Source organism: Protopterus annectens, chromosome 7.part1 (genome assembly GCF_019279795.1).
Source record: "Protopterus annectens isolate FY-2018-M chromosome 7.part1, PAN1.0, whole genome shotgun sequence".
NCBI classification, from domain to species: domain Eukaryota; kingdom Metazoa; phylum Chordata; order Ceratodontiformes; family Protopteridae; genus Protopterus; species Protopterus annectens.
The window spans coordinates 424837003-424855603 of record NC_056740.1 but is presented as its reverse complement, the minus strand read 5'-3'; the positions used below and the strand labels follow the sequence as shown (position 1 = coordinate 424855603).

General features: G+C 39.1%; 1 protein-coding gene across 1 annotated transcript in view; it reads left to right on the top strand.

Annotated features, from left to right (window-relative positions):
- The window catches only part of STAB1 (stabilin 1), a 2761215-nt gene extending 2754149 nt beyond the window's left edge, over positions 1-7066 (top strand). The window contains exon 73 of the mRNA XM_044078505.1: positions 2889-7066. Coding sequence (XP_043934440.1) covers positions 2889-2939 — 51 coding nt within the window. The 3' untranslated portion in view covers positions 2940-7066. The remainder of the gene's footprint in view (positions 1-2888) is intronic.
- The last annotated feature ends 11535 nt before the right edge of the window (positions 7067-18601 follow it).

Sequence of the window (18601 nt, the reverse complement as noted above, 5' to 3'; positions counted from 1 at the left end):
GAAAGTGCAAAAGCCTCCAAATTTAAACAAGACAGGAATAGGGAGGGTGGGCATGGGAAAATCAACACCTTCAGCAGAGATCTGAAAAACTATACAGTGAAGCAAAAATAACAGTGCACAACTCTGAAGTCAGCCAGCAATGGTATAAAGTTAGTCAAACAGCAATTACCAGTACACAACTCTGAAGTGCCAGAAAAATATACTCAGCTCTGTATATCTCCAGATAGTTTGAAGAGCACTCTGTCAGGACACAGGAAGGCTCCAGCAATCATATGCAGGCTGTTACTATAACAACTGATAACAATAAGAATCAATCAGAGGAGGTTAGAAAGGATTGGGAAGAGAAACTGGATAAGCAGGTAATAAAGAAACAATGGGAGGATATATGTATGTCTCCCAAATATGCAACAAAGTCTAGAAGATTTAAGATTTTTGCCTGGAAATGTTTGCTGGATATTTCTATACCCCAAGTAGAATCCAGAGATTTTTTTCCTCAGGCAGACAGCAAATGTTGGAGGTGTGATGGGGAAGAAAGAGGTAATTGGGAACATAGTTTCTGGGAGTGTGGTTAATTGCTGGACTTTAAGGATTCCCTGCGGGATGCACTGTCGGAGATGCTGGGTGGGCAGACTGGTCTGACTTAGGAGATGATTTTTCTGAGCTATTTTTTTGACAAACGTCATTACAAAATTATTGTCCACATTTGGGCAGTACTATATAAACATAGCACATTACTAAATTCCTACCAGCAGTATAAGAAACTATTGTTTCTTGGCAACAAAACTGCATGAAACTGCCCAATATTGTAGGACTGATTGTAAGAAATAGAATTTTCCAAATGAAAATGTCTTGAAAGTAATTAACAATTCCATTTAATGAAATATTTTAATTTTGGAAAAAAATAAATGGCCATGGGGATTGTTAAAGGTTTGCCCCTCAATACCCCACAAACGTAAATATGCTAACTTGAGTTTGCATTCTTATCAAAAGGGAATGCTCAAATATTTAATTTAGCAAATAAATCGTGTTCCGTTTCTCTGTTGCTATGCACTCATGATGATTTATGTCAATGTGAAAGGTTTACTTTTATTGAAAAACATTTCTATGAACAGGTATTCATTAAATTACAATTCAGCAACTGGCTGTAAACCCTCATGAAATTACCAACAACACTTTTGTTGGCTGTTCTCACCTAGACCATCATGTTTCTTTTCGTAAGTGTGACCCCTACTGGCTAGCAAATACAGTGTGTCAGCTGGAGTAAGTTTGCATCTTCAGGTGTTTTAGTTATGCCATATTGTTTGTCCCACACACCCCGATACACACTGAACATGCATAGTCATCAGTGAAGGTTTATTGTCTGCACATGAATGGTTTGCACATTTTCCCATAATTACCGCAGAGCTGAAACCTGCAACGTTAACTGTAGGTTTTAGCACCAGTGAAAACCCTCTTCCCTAGTAAAATGCTGTTTATTACCATTCCCCCATCCAGCTCTTTATGGTCCAGATATATAAACTGAATGTTTCCTGTGTCACACTAAAGGTTCCACCTGTTCTTTTTGCCTGGAACTGGCTTATACCCCCAAAACTCATAAATACATTGAATGCAGTACTTTAAAAGTAACACAAAAAGCATATTTATTTTTGTGTTTGTGTGAAGTCACTAATTTTTTTTGTGTATGAATTTGTGTTGCAATCATCATCTTATTATAATCAACTCTAAGGTGATTGCATCCTTAAGGTAACAGACGTTCAAACCCTTGTAGTGACCACCTACTGCAAATGATCACTTGCAGATAGCAGTTGTATGTCACACTCCAATAAAATCTTGTCATTAGCAAACAAAATAATAGCCATGTCCTGAGGACAAGCAAAAGAAACAACATCATATTTTGCACGTTTAAACCTAATATCAGTGTAAAATCCATTGTTTGCAGCAGGAAAGGACCAATGTTTTTCACCAATGTTCACCAAATTTATGTCATCTAATACTGCACTTAACCTGATGTACCTAAAACATAAAGCACAAATCTCATTTATTTATCTGTTTGTCTGTTAACTAGATGGGTGATCTGGTCTATGGACTCTCTTCAGATGCTACCCAGGCCAATGACACAAATAACAGTGTACAAAAACATTGTTTACCTCAGAAAATAAGAGGCCCGACTTTTATTTCTAGCACACACATACATGCGCGCGCGCACGCGCACACACACACAGACACACGTGTGCGCGCACATGCGCACACACACACACAAGCATGCGCGATTGCGCACACACACACACACACACACACACACTATTTATTTAAGTTAGTAAGAGATTGAAAAAGCAACAGTGACATGAGTGCAAGCCATTAGTCACTCCTTCTGTTAGCACAATACTAAGGACAATTGTCTGTGTTATCCTTTTAATGTCTGTATAAAGAAACATCATGAAAAAATAGCATTGGAAGACACCTTTCTGTTTGATTTAATTTTCTACTTAATTTTTACTTTATTTTACAAACTTTCATTTCTTTGAAAGGAAAGAGCAGTTCTGTAGCTAATCAAATTATGTGCTTTTAAAGCATATACCATTAAGCAGGGTTAAGAATGGAACCATAACTTGTATTTAATGTCACAAAAATCTGTCAATATACTTGTCAGTCCTATTAGATACACTTTGATTTGATTTCTTCAGTTATATTTGCATCGTGTATAACTTTGACTGTAAAATTCATTGATTGTCCCCTGTGCTTTCAGGTCACTCGTAAATAATGGAACACAACTGTGTATGAAAATTATAAACTAAGAAAATTAAGTGCATAAATTAACATATGAATTATAAATGGCTCTGACATAAAGACTTCTAGTTCTAAGTATTTTCCTCTGTTGTGTCATTCAGGACCCTATGGACATTGATTTCAGTGATACCCGGAAGATTATAGAAGACTGACACAATTTCTGCTCCACCAAATTACAAGCAAGACGATGATGAATGAATACTATAGAAAGCTTATTCCTCAGACACACTTCCTTTGAAAAAAAAAAAGTATTTTTGTAAAACAAATTTGTCCTGGATGTTGTCTAAATTATGACTACATATTGGGTACCATTCGGGTATGAACACTATATGGCAGGAATATGGAGTACAAAATAAAGTGAGTGACTACCAAACTATGCAGATAGAAGACAAATTTGTCATAACTAGCACTGTGCCCTTGGCTGGACTTTGGGGTATTGGGCACAATTTATGATGATTGTACAGTCATGTTATGCAGTGTAAATGTAACCGGTAACTCAGATAGTTAAAGCACATGGAATGATTTCTATTATGTGGCATATCATAGTTAGCCCAGCTTCTGCAATGATTCATAACAAAACAAAATGAAGCTAAAATGTATTATTTTATTACATGCGTTGTGATACGATGTGGTCAGATAATATACCCATTCTAAATCAGAGGGACTAGGAATCTCAGAGTTCACTTTGTTCATGACATATCCAGAACAGATATGGCCAGCATATGTTAAGTCAACCCATAGTCTTGTATTACTGCATATAAAACTGCTGCTAATTTTAAATCATATGCACTGTAATCACAGAATAACATTCTCAAGATGGCGACCCCTAACCGGGAAAGACAAAAGAAGAAGAAGATGAAGATGATGGGTCGCTTCACTAAGAAACACCTACTATCAGTTTTAAAATGTATGCCTAAAATTACAAATTTCTCAGAATACTTGAAACTGTCAGGGGTGAACATTTTGTTGGTAGAATTTATTATAGTATGAGATAGACTTTTTCTCTTGGATCATCTATATAGAAGGGCTATACCTAGTAACAAAGACTAATTTACCAAAGTAAAGTAAATAAAAATAACTATTCAAATGAGATTACGTCAATAACCTGAATAACTAGACTTTCTGCTGATAATGGCCTCTCACAGTGCACCCCTTTGTTACTTATTTCCTTCTCTAGAATGTGATCAAACACTCCTTATCTGTTTAAGGCTGAACAAAATAAATGCCAGTGTTCCTTTCCACTGTTCTTACTCTTAACACCTCCTTCCTCTTTTCATGTTTTCCCAATAATTTTTGTTTCCCAAATGTATCACACTTCACTCAGTTGCATTAAATGAATCCTTCTGTTCTTTACTTCCAATGTGAATGATCTATGTATAATCATTCATAAACCAGTTTCTTGATCACAAATAATTGAGAATAGCTGCTTGTTGTAATTGTGTCTCAGAATTATGAGCAATAAAAAGTGAAACTAAAACTAAAAGAACAGTGAATGCCATCAATTGCTGTTTTCTAGCCAACCCCTGCCACCCCCACCATCACCACCACACATCTCCACTACTTTTAAAACTCCATGACTGCCATACCACGCTGGGAAGGGAATACACTGAAACACAGCAGTCATAGATTTCAGTGTGTGTGTGTATGTCCTCATTTTAGTACATTCAGTTTCTGTATACTAGGACTCTCACAAGCGAGTCTCTTAATTTAAAACTGTTACCACTGCGAACACACCTTTCCTAATACCTACCTGCACATGTTGAAAAAAATGTTTTTGTATCAGCTCCCCCCACCACACCCATTGCTCTTACTTATATATAATTCCAGTAGGCAAAGGAGAAGCTCCCCAGTTAGTGACAAAGCATTCTTACAGAATCAGCAATTCCATCTTGCCTGTAATACAAGATAAGTAAACGTAAATATTACGAAATGTGACTGGGCGATTACAACCAAGTCAAAACACCCACCACTTACTAGAAGGGTAAAAATTACAATAAAAGCCCCAATCCTGAACCACATAGTGATCTTTAGTAACCTTCACCTTGAAAATGCACTCAGTTAATGATTAATGTTTTTGTTTGCTTGTTTTCCATCCACATGATGCTCTCTACTCAGGGTACCATAGAGAGGCACACTCTTAGTTAGGCCAACTTCTTTTTTAACATTTTCTGCGGAGTTGTGTCACATACCTTGTTAAAGACAAGATGAACCATATCAATATTCTCCTTCTTTTGTAATTAAGTTGCTTCATCTTTATGAATTATTTCAATGTTTATTTCTAGTGTGCAATGAACCAAAGCCACCCTTACAGCCGTGTGTGTGTGTGTGTGTGTGTGTGTGTGTGTGTGTGTGTGTGTAGCTGTAATGTTCCTTTATACTTAAGTGCACTACATGATGCAGAGAAAGTTAGCATGTGCTTCCATGGTCCCCTCCCCTTAGATAAGTGCACTAGTTTAGTCACTACAGCTCACTCTACGTCTACCTCTTGATCTACACCAGCTAGTGATCAGTGTCTGTACCCAAACTCCACAACCAGCTGATCAGTCCTGCACTGCCCAGCTCATCTTCTGTGATCCAGGATGGTACTCAATCCCAGTTCCCTAGCAGAACAAGTCAGTGCTTGCCCATCTGTCAGCTGCTCAAGTACTAAAACTGAATTCACGTTACAGGCTTTTCCCCTATGAATCCTTGTGAATGTCAGCCATTTTCTTCAAATTTGTATTTGCTAACCAAATAGACCCACTACACATGAAGGCCTGTTTTTGATGCTGACCCAGAAACGTTGACTGGTTAAGTAACTTACTGAGAGTCACAGAAGGGAATCAAACCCAGGACTATAGGATGAAGCTCACTAATGGCTTATTGCCTTAATCTTCTGTATTTTATTTGTGTCTGGACTGATCCAGTTGCCCTACTCACCACTGATATTGATCCATTCTATTCTCATCTTTCCTGATCAGCTTCCCTCATTCACCAAATAACAATTCCAGGTTTTCATTCTCACCACTGCTGCCGTAGTAAAGATGAGAGCTGACCAGCACTGGATCATCATCCACAGGAGTGGAATTTCTTACTTCTTCTCTCAGTGTCAACAAACACCTGCTTATAGAACAGGGGCCTGCAGTTATGGACCCTGTGGTGAGTGACTGGTTACAAAGACTCACCAATTTACAGCTGCTGTTTGTCAGGCTAAAGGCTTCTCATCCTTTCTACAGAATCAATCTTCGGCTACCTTACCTCAGACCTTCAAAAGCTGACAGGCACGTAGTGCTCTGTGTCATCTCTGATCACTATAGATGGATCATCAGAATGACGCCAGTCACTAACATCTTTTCCCGCCTTGGCCTTCCATTGCCTCGACTACTTTTTAAACCTGCTCCATCTGTGTGTGTTGTGGAGTCAGCAACAGGGCTGTGCTTGTGTTCCTCAGGCTCAAGCATGCATTGTTTGAATTTCTATAATTACATATTGTTTCTTTTAGTACTAATGTATACCACCATCCTTCCAAAATGCTAAAGACAATAGTTCCTGTTTCCAGACTTCTCCCCATTTTCTACTAGTTATTTTAAAATTCTGGTTTGGATCCCATCAGACTCATTCCTTACATTTCAGAGGCTGTTTAGGAACTCTCTTTTGTGAATGCACTGGTATCAATCACATACCCACTTTCTTCGGCCTTGATGCCTCACTCGCGCCTGTTTTTTTTTAATAATGAGCTTTTTTAGCTTCTGTTTACCTGCCAATGAGATTATCAACTCTTTAAAAAGTGCTTGCTCTTTTTTCATGGGTTTGGACTTTGCTGTTGTTACTATATTATTCACCTCCTTCAGTTTTGGTACAGTCCTTTACTCTGTCATTTTAGTTCTTGCACCATATATTATGAATGCTAATCTTTCTCCCTAATTTCACTGGCTCTTTTGAAGACCATGATGATTTTGCACTTTTTTTTATTAATGTATTTACTTTAAAAGATCAATGTCTGAATGTGAAGATACCTTCAGCAAAAACTGAGGGATTTTTCTGCAGTGAGGAAAGAACAATTAATGTGGGAGAGGGGTGGTAGTGATCCATAAGAATGAACCCCACAATTTCAAAAGTCTGACATTTTAAACCAATTTATGGCTCACCAAAACACCCGTACTATCAATATGTTTCTCATACTTTACAAAAGCATTAAAACTATTTTTTAAACCATATACAGGATCAGTACTTAAATCAGCAGTCCTCTTCAGCAGAATAGGATACAGATTCAAGAGTTCCAGAGATTCCAGCACTGGAACAATAAATAGAATTGTACACTTGTGCTGTGAGCCATACAATGTGTCAGAAATTTTTGCTGCATGAAAAGCCACAGTGACATTCCCAACTCTTCTTCATGTGATTTTTTTCTTGGTATTTTTTCTATGAGTAACCATACAGATTACGGAGGCACTTGCCACAATATCCTTTTTGGCAGATGTCCAAGTATTCATATCAGACTCATAGTTCGCGTGTCCCATCCTACAATGTATCTGTACCTCAAAATCAAGGTGTGGCCTAGTGTTCACTGTCCCAATAATAAAAAAAAAAAACAGCAGCATTATGTTAAAGTAAACTAAAAGCAAACAAAACAAAAACAGAATTCCTCACCAAAAAGATCTCAGGTTTCATTACCCTTAGTTACTTTGATAGACTAAAAGCTCTGTCACTCTACTGTGTTAAACAGACTCCTAAGGGGTGTTCTCTGCTTAGCTTTCTGTGCTATGAATGACCCAGCACTTTTTAAATCTTTCACCTAAATACAAGTTTGAAAGCAAACACCTGTTCTAGAGATCTAAACCTACACTATCACGTTAATAAGACCCAATGGCATGACAGTTATCCGATCCAACATGGAGTAGGCTGGTATTACCTACCAAGCAGAGTGCTCCTACAGTAACCTACAAAACCAGTCTGGATGACTGGACGGGTGATCTCAAATATGCACCAGGGGTATGTGGAGAAGCACTGCGACTTTCCCACTGGTGTGGGGTGTTGCGGCTGAGCTTCTTGATGGTCTCCTTTGTTCATAAGCTTAGTAAGAACCTATGAACTTACAATAAAGTAGTTAAAGTAATTTCACTGTGAACACAACAGGCACTTAACCTCTGGTGTCCAGCTAAAAAGCTTTCAGTGAGGATTTGTGTTCCATTCTGCACTACCGTGATACTTTCTGCTGGAGCACACTACTCCTTCAGTGTGTAGCCATTAACTGTTCATCATCACATGACCAGAGCATGGTGGACAGCAACAGTGGGTGTCAGCTATCCACTTAAAAGACAAGACTAAAGGTGAAAGTGCAAACCTACATGGTTCTGTAACTCAGAATAAGATAATTCTGATCGTTTTTGTCTGTTCAGAAGAATCCTTTGGTCCATTTGATTCTATTGCTAATACTTACAGTAAGTTCTAGAGCATAGGAAGTGGGGGGGGGAGTATGGATTGTGAATGAACAAAAGGTACAGTTATCAATGGGGAAACATGTCAACCTGAGAAGATGCTTGGAATTTCTCAAATTATTTTGTGTGTGTGATTTCATGTCTGAATCTCATATTTTAGACCCTCAAATATTAAAATTGTTCATCAAAGAACAGAAAGTGAAGTAGGACTCAGTTCTTTGATATTGTGAACTGGAGAAAAATGCTGCACACAGTAAGTATCAAAAGGAATCCTCTTGGTATATGTCCAATAATGGAACAGAACTCTGCTTAGACATGTACTGAAAAATAAGATCCAGTAATACAACAAAGGAGAAAATGCTGAATAAACTGTAGCAACGTAGCTCATTATCCTAAGTTTACATATTAAACTGTTGGCAGATGGACACAGTTTGTCAAGTCTGCTTGCTCTATGCAGCCATCATTCTGTCAACACCCCTTCCCTCTAGCAACATAGCTGCACTGTTGCATCTGTCCCAAGATTTCTGGAATATACCTGTAGCCCAGCTGTTTTACCACACATACTGGCAGGTCATTTCATATATTCAGTAACTTTTTTGTGAAAAAGTTCTTCCTCAAATGCAGACAAGTTTGATTCTTCACTGTGCTGCTGTCCCCTTCTTTTCTCTATCTCCCTGTTTGTCCATACTCACTTACGCACCATTCTTTAAGACCCCGTGCATCAAGGCCATGTCTCTTCCATCCCTCCTTGTTTCCAGGCTATAATGTTGTAACAATTTTTGTTCTTCTTCATAATGTAATTATCCAGTGCTCATAACACTCCCTTCACACTCCTGTACATCATACACATTACATTGTTTCCTTACTTATTCATATATGATCTCCAGAACTGAAAGTGGTACATCAGCTGAAGCCATACCAAGTACTGGGGTATATATGACCTGCAGGTGTAAGTACAATGTTGAGATGTTGCAATGTTAATTTTAAGTGCAGTCTGCAGAGCTTCCATAAAAGCCATATAAAAGCACATTGTTAGATTGCCATTGCTGAGGAAACCAAATCATAAAAAAAAAAAAAAAAAAAAAATTTGTTTGAATTTAAAATTTTTATGGTGAATTAGAAGAACATAATCCAGTTTATTTGTTCTATACCCTTACTATACATATTTGATTAAAAAAAGTCCTTACTATTAGTAGAACAGTTATCATTCTGCAGTCCGTCCTTGCAGGGTAGAGCCTGCATGATGTGGAGTTTTGCTGCATCCTTCAAACTATAAAAACAGTGGGCTATGGACACAGCTATCACTCACTGGTCCTTCTCCTGATTTGTATCTTCTATGGGCTTCCTTAAACCACCTAACTCATAAAATGCCCTTAGGTTATTGTAAAATGGGTGGGATTTGTTATATATTTTCTTCATTTGTAAGGTTTAAATTCTGTTGTATAGCCCAGACTTCTTAGGCTTGCTCCTTTATCCTTTATCTCTGCTATTATATTGGGTCTATCCACAAATACTCTGCACCAAATCCTGTTAACGCCAAGCATCACAGGTCCTCCTGAGATGGGTACCTTTAACCATCATGCAAGTGCAGAAGACGATTAGAAGCCCATGAAGAAACAAAGGGGTGATATAAAATGAGAATGCATAATGGAGGTTAGAAATAGACATTTTTCATGCGTTTTTGGAGCTCCAGTCTTCCCACATCCATTAATTGCAGCCCTACTGACTAATTTGTCCATTACTTCCTGGCATCTGAGGACATTGGGCATGGAAAGTCAGAACTGAGGATTATAAATCAGATTGTAACAGATTTCATATTTTAAAATGAACCTGCTTCTTACTAATACGGTCTGCTTGGCGCTGTCTACAGAACGTCCCAAAGATGCTGTGTGTACAAAGTACTTACGAAGATGCATTTTCCATTCATTGTATTTGGTTACTTAAAGCTTGTTAACCAGTGTTGAGCATTGATCCACACAGGCAATTTTTTTTCCAAAATCTCTTTATTTGAATTTTCAGATATTAACAGCGAAACATCCAATCAAACACACAAAACAAGCAGTACATACAAAAAGGAAACATTCAGAAAACTAATAACACAAGAAATATATATATATATATATATATATATATATATATATAGATAGATAGATAGATATACAGTATATACAATAGAAGTCACTACATCATCAAATGGAGTATAAAAGGTTTTTAACATCACTTAAGAAAGTGAGGGACAGTATAAGGGACATATTTTATATTGCACATTAACACGACTCAACTTTCAAAAATAAAAAAAACAAGTCCTTATCACAATGTCTGCCCTTATTAAATTTTATATCACTAAAAATTGGAATGTCACATCTCCAATTATATGGGAAGGCTTTAGCAACCTTGCTATTAAATATATCTCATCTCACAAACTAGTTTATACAAAAACAAAAAAGAAACACGATTATCAGAAATATCGGGGCTACTTACTAGATGTAATTCTTAACAAAGAAAGATAGTCTGTACACTGACATGATAAGTCAATTTTATATTATGCAATAACTGCATTATAACCAGTTTTTAGTTTTTCTTTTTTTTCTCTTCTCTCCCTTTTTCCTCTTTATATATCGAATTGTATTCCCTAATTACATTAAGTATAATAAGTGGCTGAATTTCTATATTTATCTTCTTCACACAGGCAGTTTTCAGGCTCAACATAGTGGTAATAAAACCAAAGAAACAATAAACTTAAATATCACTGCAATGGTGGTACTGTAACAGCAGACATATATAGAGGTATAAGTTGCAATAACATATAGCACAAATCAACACACTCATATGTAGATGTAATACAAGAATTCAGTAATCACAAATTAGTAAGAGGAGTACCTGTACAATGTCATATCACGCAGTATAATGTTTTTTTTCTGCAGAAAATAATATATACAGAACAGCATGTTTACAACATGTAATATTGTTAGATGTGCAATGGAAAGGAGAGGAAGACAAGAGTCAAATGAGGGGAAGTGGAAGATGAAGATGGAGAAGAGAGAGAAAAAGGTGTGGGCAGAGAGACAAAGAAGTGTGCAGCTATCTTCTACCCAGGTTCAGGAGATCAGGGCAGTACTACAGCAGTTTGGTAACATGTTTGCTGGTAAGCCAGAATGTACCCATATGATGAACCATCATGTACACACAAGGCCTTAATGGCTGCTCAAGCAGGCACTTCATAGTCTGCCTCAACACACGCACTCTGAGAGAGAGACTACATGAGATGTTGGATCTGGGCATATTCCAGGAGTCTAGTAGTTTGCCATTGTTTAACATATATTACAACAAAAATATAGGTTCATAGATTGGTACTAGGCTATTGGCCCTAGGGCCTATACAAGCCTAGCCATAACAATTCCCTGGCTATTTCTTCCCACACTATTTACTTCCCTGGACCCCTGTCTATCAGGGCGACTGACGTGATCCCTGGGGTGAATTTCCTTTCTCCCATCCAGTTATCAAGGTTCTTTAACCTAATAAATATTTTTTTATTTTTAAATGTGTAGTAATAGCATATATGCCTGATACCTAGTCTAAGCCATCATAGATGGGGGATTGGGGAAAGTAAGTGAGGAGTTCAGCTGATAGTCTCCACCAAAATGGTCCAAATCAGGAACTACATTTGCTAAGGCTGGTCCTGTACCCCTCCCCCCTAGCATGGTAGCATCTGTTTTTCTTCGATTAAACTCATGCATGTAAATGGCAAAAAAATAAAACCTGAGGATGTACATAAGTCAGTTTGCAGTTAGTGGAATAAATGAATCTTTCACCACAGAGTGAAATAAATGCTCAAGGAAGTCAGCAAACGTGACTTTCTATACCTACATTGTTTGTTCATGTAATGTTCTTGCACTTTTCACATAAATGAGAAAGATTCGTTGGAGAAGACTTTTTCAAAATGTCTGACAGTTCTCAGTGCATGATATATGAAATCATACCATGTGTCATTAAGATATGGTTCTTTACTTTGCATGCATGCACTTTTGCCAGTAACTATGTTTACACCATTTGATGTAAAAGATTTTTTTTAAGTTTCTGTATTAAAAAAAAAATGTGAACAACCACTTATGTGGGCAGGTTTGAAATAGGAATGATGTTGTAGGACGTCTACTTTCTGAAATGCAGACGCATGGAGATATAGATATAGATGTGCACACTTCAGCATTAAATTAGATATGTTTGTAGGGTATGCATTGCTTTTGCAGGAGTAGGGAACTTTCTGGTAAGGGGATGCTGTATTTGCTGTAACAAACCTGCATGTATCTACTGACCTAACAAGCTGTGAAATAAAAATAAATATAGTCAATACTTCTAGAAACACTTGCTACATTTGTTTATTTATTTATTCTGTTTGATAACTGCATATTATCAGCTAAGATTCCCCACAGGTCATGGGGCCTATTTTCATTGGAGAGCTAGGGAGACATGAATTTGTGTACTGAAAATGAACATCCAAACAATTAAACATAAGTGAGAATAAAACTCACTTCTTATTAACTTTGTTTCCTTCTATTTCTCAAGCTGTGGGACATGGTAACAATACATTATTCTGGAGAAGCTAAACTTTCATTTCTTGGCCACAATTTATGAGCTGCTGAAGTGTTCCCATGCTAGCTGAGAGATATATTCTCTCCAGCATGTTTTCTTCTGACATAGGGTCACCTCCTGGTAGGCCAGGTCTGAACACTCCAACAGGAAAAATCTACCCAGTGGATATTCTTTATATGATATCCAAACCGCCTCAGTCAGCACCTCCCTATCTGAAGGAAAAGTGTCTATGCTTGGCTGCTGTTCTAAATCACAGAGTTGTTCAACACGTTATGGGCAGTAAGCCCAATGCCACAGAAAATAAACCTTACCCCAAGACTCATAGCCCGTTTTCATCCCTTCATTCTCTAGCTACAAATCTTGACCACAGATGGGGATGGGGAATGTAGATTAGGTGGTCTGGTAACTGTGTGCTTTGTAGGAGAGCTCAGCTCCCACTTCACCACCATGGACACATTCAGCATGCACAAGAATGTAACACAACCCAGGCTGCTTGTTATTCTCACAGTGCTCTTTGCTATATCTTGTGAGCAAGACACCAGCATACATAAACTTTTACATTAAAGTCTACTGTCCCTTCTTACTGACCAGGTAAGAAAATCCCCTCTCTTCAGAGAGAGAGAGAGAGAGAGTACCATATCTTCAAATTTGGAGATACTGACTCATTCCAGCCTCTTCACACTCATTAGCAAATCATTTTAGTGTCTTTCAGATGTCACAGTCTGAAAAGGCCAAAAAATTATCATCATTTGCAAGCAACAGTGATGTTACTTCTATGCCACCCAAATAGATACCCTCCCAAACTTAACTGCACCTTTATATCCTGTCTGTGAGCGTCATAAAAAGGATTGGTGCAAGACAGATACTTGTTGGATCCTGCAATCCATCTTAAACAGAGTTGACTTAATGCCAAGAGTTTGTAGATAACTCACAAAATTCACACATGTTGCAGACAGGGGCACGACTGTGGCTTTGCTACCCCATACATTCACAGGACCTCTTACAGCACTTGCCAGGGATGTGCTGTCATAAAATTTTCAAAGTCAACAAAACAAAGGCAAAGTAAATTAACAAACTCTCACCCATACAAAACCGCAATAATAAAAACCTAGTTGAGTCTACTGATTCTTTTACTGGATGGAAACAGTACCGTCTCCAATGCACTGCGCAGATTTATAAATTATTAGTTATAGTACCATTATAATATAGGTACAAAATCCGGATCATTAAGACTAATTTGCAGCATTAGGTATGGATACTGAAAAATACTGTTCTGATCTTATATACTATGATAATAAAGTCTAATAAAAGATACACTATCTAAAAGCAGGATCACTATACAAAACAAATTTGTACATTTTTAATCTGTAAATGCACTTTAATCAAATGTAGCAATGATGTGTTGATGTTCATAATCAGCAATCTTTGAGCCAAGTACAGATGATACAGCCTCATTTTGTGGTGTACCTAAAGCCATCAGTCCCACAAGTTAGCTAGCAAGTACGGCTGATGCGAACGGCCAAACAAGCTTAGTAGATCTATAGTAAAAGAGGCCAGCACCACAAGGACAAAAATCATTGTGTAGTTATTTTATTGTATCACATTCCAGACCAGTTTCAGCAAGTAGCCTTCATCAGTGATATCCTAGTACATGTTCATTAGTTTAAATACACACAGTGCACCATCATTTCCTATGACATCACTTCCACCCCAATAATTAGTGCAAAAAATTAAAATAAAAAGAGAAATGAATTAATGCATCACATTTTATCATTAAGTCCTGGTGAGAATAACCCCCCCCCCAGTTTAATAATACATTTCCTTTCTTTCTGATTCAAAATAGAGTGCCATCCTGTTTTGAAGGATCTTATTACCCATGACCTTATCTATTACTGCAAATGTAAACCGAGCTGATGTATGTACTTGAGAATGTCTGTATAAAGGGTTTGTGATTCTATGGTTATGTATGTCACTAAGATGTTCAGAAATGCAGCAACACAAAGATCTCGACGTCTGCTCCACATAAAAGGCAGAACAGGTGCAACTGACCAAATACACCACCCAATTTGACCCACAGTTAGCAAAAAAATGTATGTCAAAAAATAGACTCGTGTTTCTGCTCATAAATTGTTTGGTCTTAAACATGTGTTTACAAGATACACAATGTCCACAGGTATACAAACCCACAAGCCTGTCTTCTGTGATTGTTAGTTGTTGACCTTCCTGATCCCTCCTGTGGATTTTCTTAAAGTGAGCAAAGTAAGATCCTAGGGTTTCCCTTTGTGAAAAGAGAACTGACAGCTCTCAGGTAAAATAGAGGCCAGTTCATCATTGGCTGTAATAATATTCCAATGTTTATGAATTACATCTCAATAAACCACATTCCTGCCATATGTGGTCACCATTCTTATAGTATCTGGCCACTCCCTATGCTCTTTAGATCTATATTGCAAAAGTTCAGATCTTTCAGTTTGGAAGGTCTGGATGTGTCATGCCCGTTGAGTGAAACAGGAGGTCTGGAGATGGGTCCAGAATCCAAAGTTGGTGAAATAAATGAGGCCACAGGAAGGGAAACCAAATCTGTTGAGGTCAAATGGGGGCAATGAGGATGACCTTGGTCTTCAACCTGGAAGCTCTCTGAAGGAACTTTGGAATTAGGGGAATTGGGGGATATGCATAAAGTAATCCAGGGGGCCAATTGTGAAGAAGGGCATCCCTTGGTGACTCCCCCCTGTGGGGGAGTTTAGGGCAAAATACCTGCTGCACTCATTTACGGGAAATGCAAAGAGATTGCTGCAAAGCTGGCACCATTTGTGGAATATTTGTTATGCAACTTTCTGGTTGAGGGCCCATTTTTGAGTTAACAGTATGCACCTGCTCAACTTGTCTGCTAGCATGTTGGACTTGTTCAGAATATGTGCTGTCAACAGAAAGTGGTTGGAAGATATTGCCCACTGCCACATCCTTAGTGCTTCTCGACATAGGGGGTATGTTCTGGTTCCTCCTTGTTTGTTGATGTACCAATCCACTGACATATTTGACTGTATGAATTGCAATCATTCTTGACAGGAGAGCATCCTGAAAGTAGACTTAAAATGCTCCACAAAGTCACAAAAGGCATCCAGGTGTATCTTCTGATGGCTACGCCTGAATCCACTAAAAGCACTGCTCTCAACTCCAGTATGTTGATAAGCAAATTGGCCTCTTCAGGGGACTACATGCTTTGGGCTATCTTTCCCAGGTAATGCCCCCCCCACCCTAGGGAGGAAGTGTCTGTGGTCACTATGGCTTTGGGCTGCAAAGGGACAAATGGACAACCCTGTAGCAATTGATCCAATTGGATCCCCCACATCAAACTTTTCTTGCATGAGTTGGTCATTTGTATTGGAGCAGACAAGGGTAGTTAAAGAATTGACCACTGAGATACCAACATTCATTGGAGAATCCTCATGTGAAACCTGGCTAGTGGAACAAGGTTTATCGCTGTTGTCATTAATCCTAGAGCTTGTAGAACTACGGCACAGTATCTTGTTGACTTGTGACCTTAAAGTCTGAACTCTGGGAAGGGGGAGGCAGGCTATTGTTGACCTTGTGTCTAGTAGCGCTCCTATGAATTTTAGAATGTGAGCTGGCTCTAGATTTGACTTCTCGAAATGTATGGTTATTCCTAACTTTGTGCAAGCATGGATGACTTTTCTTGCCATGATGAATTCATGTCTGGTCAGAGCGGTAATGGGACAGTTGTCTAAGTATGGAAACACATGGAATCCTTGTAGTCTCAAGTGAGCTGCTATCACTGCCATACATTTGGTTAACACCCTGGGGGCTGTGGTGAGACCAAAGGGCAGTGCTCTGAACTAATAATGACTGGCTCCTAGCCAGAACCATAAGAATCTCCTGGATTGCCTGTTTATTTTTATATGATAGTATACATCCTGGAGATCTACTGAGCAATTCCAGTCATTCTTTACCAAAAATGGAATTAACTGAACTGTGATCATCCAGAACTTTGAATTTCAAACAAATCTGTTTAGGTTGCTGATATCCAGAACTGGTCTCCAGTCCCCTGTTCCTTTGGCACTAAAAAGAATCTCGAGTAAGTTCCAAATCCTTTCTGTTCTGGGGAGACCTCTTGGATGACTGTTTTGTTTAGCAGCTTTTATATTTGAATAGCTACTCAACCTCTCTGACTGAGTGGAACATTGGGGATTTTTCTGTAAAATGGAGGAGGGAGGGAAAATGGAATTATATATCCTCTGGATACGATCTTCTGCACCCGAGTATCTTTTGTTATTTCTAGCCAGGCTCTCTGATGCAGGAACAAATGACCCCCAATTGCCTCCCAAGGGGGACAATTGGGCCTCCATTCAGGAGTGCTGGAGGGGTTTACTAAAGAATGGTTCTCTGGACCCTTGGTGTTGTGGGCCTCCTCTTCTGCAAGGGCAGTGTCTACCATCTGAATTTCCCCCACTACATCTGGGGGAGGACCCTCCACATGTGTCCTGGAAAGATCCTTGTGAGTTCTTGACCCATATCTTTCCACCTCCCTGATGATTCCTTGAGAAGGATCTTTGGGGGGGGGGGTGGAAAAACACATGCCCATGCCAGAATGGGTCTTTCCATCTTTCTCACACTTGAACAAAGTATCTTTCACTCTGGAGCCAAAGAGAAATGTGCTGTCAAAAGGAGCACTGACAAATGTAAACTTAGAAGACTCCATGAAGTCACACAACCACATCCAGGTAGGTCTGCTGATGGCTATGCCTGAACCCACTGCCCTTGATAAGCCTCATGGATAAGTTTGATATCTGTTGTAGGGTCGCCACTGTGAGGTGATGGAATCCTTCACCTCCTCAGACATGGTTCCTGCAAGGGTATCTCAGAGTTCCTTTATCAGATCCCTTTGTAATCTGGTGAAGTGTACCAGATAGTTCAAGATCCTCAAGGTGAAGGTCTCTGAAGCATAGATATGCTTCCCAAACCTGTCCATCGCCCATGACTCCTTGTTGGGGGGATGAACAGAGGAACTTTCATCAGCCAGTTCCTTTCTGGTGGCCACTGTTATGACCATGGCATCAACAGGGGGTCCATTGGACCAGAACTGTTTGTCTTCCCAAGGGGTCATAATTTTATCAGACTTCCTTGGTATGAGAGCAATGGTGTCAGGCTCTTTCCATGCTCATGGCGAGACCAATTTCAGGAGCTCATCTGCAGGTAGAATCACCCAAGATGTAGATGGGCCATTAACAAATACCTCTAGGAGCACAGGTTCCTCTGATGAAGGATTGCTGAGCTTCCAGCCACCTTTCTGTTTTAGGATTTCAAGGATATCTCCAAATGAGATGTCTGCAGGAGTTGACCATGGGGACCTTTCACCCACCTCAAAATATGTGTCTTCAGTGTCAGATTCAGAAGAATCCAGATGCTTTCTCTTACATGTCCTCTTCTGAAGGAACTCCTCAATGGGATAATCTAGGGAGGTATCAGAAGAGGTAGAAATACCCAATTGACTGTCCTGAGGTTTTGGTACCAGCTGTCCCTGTGAGAGGGTTAGCTGAGACTATTGACGCAGAGCAGGGGAAGATACAGGACCATAGGAGATAGGACCTGTCTGGGTCATAGAAGCTTACAGGGCTCTCTCCAAATCCTAAAGGCTGACCTTCCCAGAGAGGGATAGGAACCTGGGCCTGAAAGGAGGGCTTTCTGATCCTTGGTCCTTCCCTGCTCCAATGAAGGTTGCCTTAAGGCAGAAGTCAGAGCCAAACTAACCCTTGCCGAAGCTCCAAGGTGTAGAGATGGCTCTGAAA